The 5,762-nt window shown below is 35.6% G+C and overlaps 1 protein-coding gene across 1 annotated transcript; it reads left to right on the top strand.

Annotated features, from left to right (window-relative positions):
* The first annotated feature begins 389 nt into the window (after nucleotides 1–389).
* Nucleotides 390–4,331, top strand: LOC126727217 (cysteine-rich receptor-like protein kinase 10). The gene is made up of 7 exons (XM_050432783.1): nucleotides 390–1,235; nucleotides 2,357–2,491; nucleotides 2,596–2,717; nucleotides 2,908–3,118; nucleotides 3,239–3,476; nucleotides 3,621–3,771; nucleotides 3,887–4,331. Exons 1-7 carry the CDS (start codon nucleotides 404–406, stop codon nucleotides 4,214–4,216), a joined length of 2,019 nt encoding a protein of 672 aa, XP_050288740.1. The 5' UTR covers nucleotides 390–403; the 3' UTR covers nucleotides 4,217–4,331.
* The last annotated feature ends 1,431 nt before the right edge of the window (nucleotides 4,332–5,762 follow it).

Raw genomic sequence — 5,762 nt, forward strand, 5'->3', positions numbered from 1 at the left:
TTATTTTTGAAAAATTTTTATCGAGAATTGAAAAAATTATCAAAACTTTTTCAATTACTAACAAATTTTTTTCCTAAAGAGTATGGCTCACACGTTAGTAAAATCCATTAAAAAATGCTCGATATCCGGGACCAATGGTCCATTAGTCATCTACGATTACTCTTTTCAAAATTGTCGACGTCTGTTTTGGTCACACTGCTGTTTTCAACCCAGCAAATCATCGTAACAAGGACACAGCATTAAAGGGTTTTTTTGTCAGAATTGGTTGACGTGTTGACTTGCGTTTAGAGACGCCCTCATCCTAAGTACCTAATCCCATTCATACTCATCAAAACATGTACTAATACAGAAAAAAAAAAAAATCTCAGCATAATTTCCGAGAGGTAGAGATTAATTCAACAAAATGACTTCGTTCAATCCCTTCTCTCTTCCCATCTTGTTCCTTTCCATACTCAGCTTCCTCAGCCTAACCTCTCATGCTGCTGATCCAGTTCATCTCAGAACCGTATGTGGAAACTCCACTTTCAGCTCCAATAGCCTCTACCAAACCAATATCAAGTCTCTCCTCTCTTCAATCTCCTCCAACACCACTCAAAACCTCGAATTCTACAACGCCACGATTGGCCAAAACACCTCCAACCCTGTTTACGGTCTCTTCAATTGTCGCGGTGATGTGACGTCTCAAGTCTGCCGAGACTGCGTGGTCGCAGCAGTGAAAGAAATAACCAGCGAGTGTTCAGAAGAAAAGGTTGCAATCACATGGTACGATGAGTGCATTTTGCGTTACTCAAATCGGTCTTTCTTTTCCCAAGTGGATGAAAAACCAATGTTCCGTTTGTATAACACTCAGAATGTCACTGATCAGGCCAAGTTTAATCAATTACTGAACTCTTCGATGATTGAGTTAGCAAATAAAACAACATCGGATGTTCCAACAGGTGCTAAAAATTTTGGGACCAGCCAAGTGAACATATCTGCTTTCCAAACACTGTACAACCTTGTACAGTGTACACCGGATCTGTCCAGCGCCAATTGTAGTAGATGTCTTTTGGATGCTCTAAAGCTTCTTCCTTGGTGTTGTAGTGGAAAACAAGGGGGTAGAGTTGTTTTTCCCAGTTGCAGTTTTAGGTACGAATTGTACCCTTTTTACCGTATGGTAGCCACTGCACCAACACCTTCACCTGGGGTTCAATCTTCACCACCTCCAAGTCCAAGTTCCGTGAGTGGACCAAAAGGTAAGGTGGTTCACCCATTAATCCCATTTGAACTCTTTTTCATTCTTGATTAGTATTAGTTATTACTATTAGGTGGTGTTAACTTATGTCAACATATCACAGCTTGCTTTTTGGAAGAGCTTTATCTTATTCATAGTACAATAGTCTATAATAATATGTATTCTCCATCGGTTTGATTTTGGTGTGAATCACTCTCTTTATCTTTAAGAAATATGGAATAATTAGGTACAATGTGATGGTCGTGCCCATGAGTGGTTGCAATCATGACTGGTACTGATAACATAAACAACAAATTATATCTTTCAAATAAGCAAGTGTTTCTGTATTTCGACATTAGATTATAGAGTCCATTATACTATTATAGGTTCTGGACCCCGCCAATATGTGTATTCTATATAGCAGATCAGTTGTACCTAAATTCAACAACAGACAAACGAGGAAAAAACGAAGTGAAAGTTGACTAGGTTGACTAGATACGATTAATTGAATTACATAATGTTCCATGAATTCAAATCCTCTGTATTTAGACAAACTTCTATTTACCCTAAATTAAAAAATAAAAATTGACAATGTTGGATACTAAAATGTTAAGCTCATGAGTATTGGTTGTTTTCTTTACCTACGGTTACATTCCTTTTATGTGTTTATGTTATTCTTAGTGGTTGATGGTCTTTTGGACCATTTCCTCTGTTCCGTAGTGCACAACTTGATTTCCCTTTAAAAAAAAAAACAAAATGTGTGTGCCCACGTGGTACTTGAAGAGGAGGGAGGGAATAGGAATATGTACTCCTACCTGCTCTCATGTATTGATAAACTTCCACATGTTTTAGAAATTTAAGCTGATAAGAAACTGTGAATCTAGTCACTCAATCATTATTGTGACAATTTGTTTCTTATGTACATTTAATCGAAGAAAGTAGGATTGAAAAAAAAAAAAAAAAAAAAAGAAAAAGAAAAAAAACTGATCACTATGACTCTCAATTATACAGTGAAACTTAATCATTTTCAAGAAAGTGCTTATCATCTCTGACCATTGTATTGTTGAGCACGTCTGAAACATATGGTAATCAACAATGAATTTGAGCTGTACCAAGTGTAATCATACGATGTTGTTTATGCAGATAAAAGCAAACTGTCAACATCAAAAATAGTCGCCATCGTTGCTCCAATTTCTGCCTCTGTGGTTCTATTCATTGTGGGCTGCTGTTTCCTAATTAGGAGAGGAAAGAAGTACAATGCTGTAGACGGAGAAAATGGTAATGAATAAGTAAATTGAATATATGCTGTCTTTTATGTCCTCATGTCCGAATACAATGCTCTTTGGAGTGCAATATCTCACGTACATTCTTTGCATTTGTAGCTGCCAATGATATTACAACTGTAGAGTCCTTGCAATTTGATTTTGTTACAATTGAAAGTGCCACAAACAAATTCTCAGAGGATAACAAGCTTGGTGAAGGAGGATTTGGTCAGGTTTACAAGGTAAGCAATTAGAATACTTCACTTATTTTATTTTTATTACCATGCTATATTACTGGGCAGTACTAGTTAAGCATAACAAATTAAACACATAAAAATGTGAGCAATTTAAAGTTCACAAGATTTTGATGTTGGAAATTTTCAAATTATACAAAGTAAACTATTCTAAGGATTGGTTAAATTATATTCTCAGGGAACACTTCCTAATGGACAAGAAATAGCTGTGAAGAGGTTATCAAAAAGCTCAGGACAGGGTGCTGAACAATTTAAGAATGAGGTTGTAGTGGTAGCCCAGCTTCAACACAGAAATTTAGCAAGGCTATTGGGCTTTTGCTTGCAAGGAGAAGAAAAGATACTTGTTTATGAATTTGTGCCCAACAAGAGTCTTGACTATATTCTTTATGGTCTGTCCATTTGAACATATGTTTAATAGTCTTATGTCATTATGATAACAAAGTAGTAATCAAGAATCATTTGTTTAAGCTTTTGTTCCTAACATGAAGTAATTTTTGATGAACTTGTAGACCCAAAAAAACAGGGACTACTGGATTGGTCAAGACGTTACAAGATAATAGGCGGGATTGCTCGAGGAATCCAATATCTACATGAAGATTCTCGACTTCGAATTATACATCGCGATCTCAAAGCTAGCAATGTATTGTTGGATGCAGATATGAACCCAAAAATTTCAGATTTTGGCATGGCAAGGATATTTGGAGTTGATCAAACTCAAGGAAACACAAGTAGAATTGTGGGGACATAGTAAGTTCTAAAATTTTTTGCATTACATCATTTCTGAAAACCAGTCAGGAGGCAGCTATGAACTCAACTTAAATAATTAGACTTGTGAGAATAAGGTTATCATCTTCTTATTAACTCTGTTATGTTCTTGGTGATGCCTTGCAGTGGTTATATGTCTCCAGAGTATGCAATACACGGAGAATTCTCTGTAAAGTCGGATGTGTATAGCTTTGGTGTCTTGGTTCTAGAGATTATCACTGGCAAGAAGAACAGTAATTTCTATGAATCAGAAGTTGCTGAGGACCTCTTAAGTTATGTAAGTGTGAAATTGATGTTGTAAATATTTTCCCATTTAATGTCTATATCATCTTCTCCAAGTTGCTTAGAAGAGAAGTGTGGCATTCTGAACATAACGTGATGAATTGATGCAGGTTTGGATACATTGGAGGGATGGTAGGCCTTTGGAATTGTTGGATCCCGCTTTGGGAGATTCCTTTTCTAGAGATGAAGTCATGAGATGCATCCATATTGGTTTATTATGTGTTCAAGAAGATCCAGCTGACAGACCCACCATGGCAACGATAGTTCTCACACTTACAAGCGGCTCAGTTTCACTGCAAGCACCTCAACAGCCAGCATTTTTTCCCAAAACAGACACAAACAACCCAATAAAGGGCTTGGAATCATCAGATCAATCTACAAGCAAGTCAATGCCATGGTCTGTTAATGAAGCATCCATTACTGAATTAGACCCTCGATAGTTATATTTCTAACTTAAGTCTCTGTTTACCAAGTGATGAAGTCTTAAAAAATTGAGTTATGGTTGCATATGACATTTGCTTATGGAATAGAAATTCAATATGTTTAGAGTGCCCAGTAGTTCAGTTCGAACCTCTATCCAAATCCGCTGTATGTTTGGTGTATATTATAGTTTTGCTATGAAGATGAATAAATGGGATGGGCTTCAATTATTTAAGAATGTTTCAATTAAAGTCAATAGTTTCCAAAACTATTTCATTTTGAATCAGTTAAAAACCAACGAGGCTCTTGTAACCTGCAGTCCCATTCTGTTTGGCAAATAAAATAACATCAAATAAATGTAGTGAAATGAAATAAATACCAGAGATCAAATATGCTAGAAAATGTTAAATATCTCCAAATTCTAGAGTTCTGTTTCGTAGAGTATTTTAAACATAAGTTTTCAATTTTTAAACAATCTTATACATATTTTTATATACTTTTTTTATCTACACGTATTTCAAAAAATACAAACAATATACACCCAAATTACACTTCAAACAGAACACGTAATAGTCATCAAGCTAATCAACTGCTACGGTTGTCCGAAAGTTTCAACAACTAGTGCTTTTTAATACCACCAAAAGTTACAGTCGTTATCTCTCTCTTTCTTTCTTTTGTTTTTTTAATATATTTTTCTTAACATGTTCTCACAGAATAGTCAAAACCGTCATGTTCTGATGCAATTGCACTGTTCAATGAACAGTAGCCACAAAGTTTGACTTTTCTCACTTTTTCAGCCAATCAGTGCACATCGTGTACTGTTCACAGACTCACAAATTTCACTTTTCAACAACTTTTTCATTAAAAATGGGTTTCACGGTACAATTCACACATTTAAAAATTATTTTACTACAGTGTTTTTCAGTTTTCAGTTTTCAGCTGTATCCAAATGGACCCTTAGTGATTTAAGAGACGTGACATATACTTATCTTTTTCATTTGTTAAAAAGAAAAAAGAAAAAAAAAAAATCTTACTACCTTATCCCCTGTCTCTCTCTCTCTTTTATCCTAAAACATTAGTTGGAACTCTCTCTCTCTCTCTCTCTCTCTCTCTCTCTCTCTCTCTCGTTTATATCTAAAAGACTAGTGAAGCTAAGGGTTGTGTGCAAAAATGGTCGACTTTGAAATCCCCATATCACTTAAGCTTGTGTCTCTCTATCTCTTATTAAGCTTGCTTAACCATACCACTGAGTCAGCACCTACATACACCTCTCACTCCTTCTCCAATTCAAGCTTTTTCACACCCAACAACACCTACCAAGACAATCTCAACCTCCTCCTCTCTGCTTTATCCTCCCAACTCCATAAACCAAGATGGTTTCTAATTGTTTGTTTAGACCCCTTAAAAAAAGATTAGTTTAACCTAATGAATTAGCCAAGTAATTACTTAGGTTAATTATGAGATCTAGGTTAAACATATACAAATATATTACTTGGTGCAGAAAAGTAAAGAAGATAGTAATATGATGACCTAGGAAAACCAATGAAACAAACCGTTCCAAGGTAA

This window comes from Quercus robur, chromosome 5 (assembly GCF_932294415.1).
Source record: "Quercus robur chromosome 5, dhQueRobu3.1, whole genome shotgun sequence".
Taxonomy (NCBI): Eukaryota; Viridiplantae; Streptophyta; class Magnoliopsida; order Fagales; family Fagaceae; genus Quercus; species Quercus robur.

Excerpts from the sequence above, each read along its gene's own strand:
- LOC126727217 (XM_050432783.1), top strand. The coding sequence starts at position 404 with ATGACTTCGTTCAATCCCTTCTCTCTTCCCATCTTGTTCCTTTCCATA. Across the intron at positions 3,119-3,238 it reads TCTTGACTATATTCTTTATG|ACCCAAAAAAACAGGGACTA; the intron begins GTCTGTCCATTT and ends ATGAACTTGTAG. Across the intron at positions 3,477-3,620 it reads AGTAGAATTGTGGGGACATA|TGGTTATATGTCTCCAGAGT; the intron begins GTAAGTTCTAAA and ends GATGCCTTGCAG.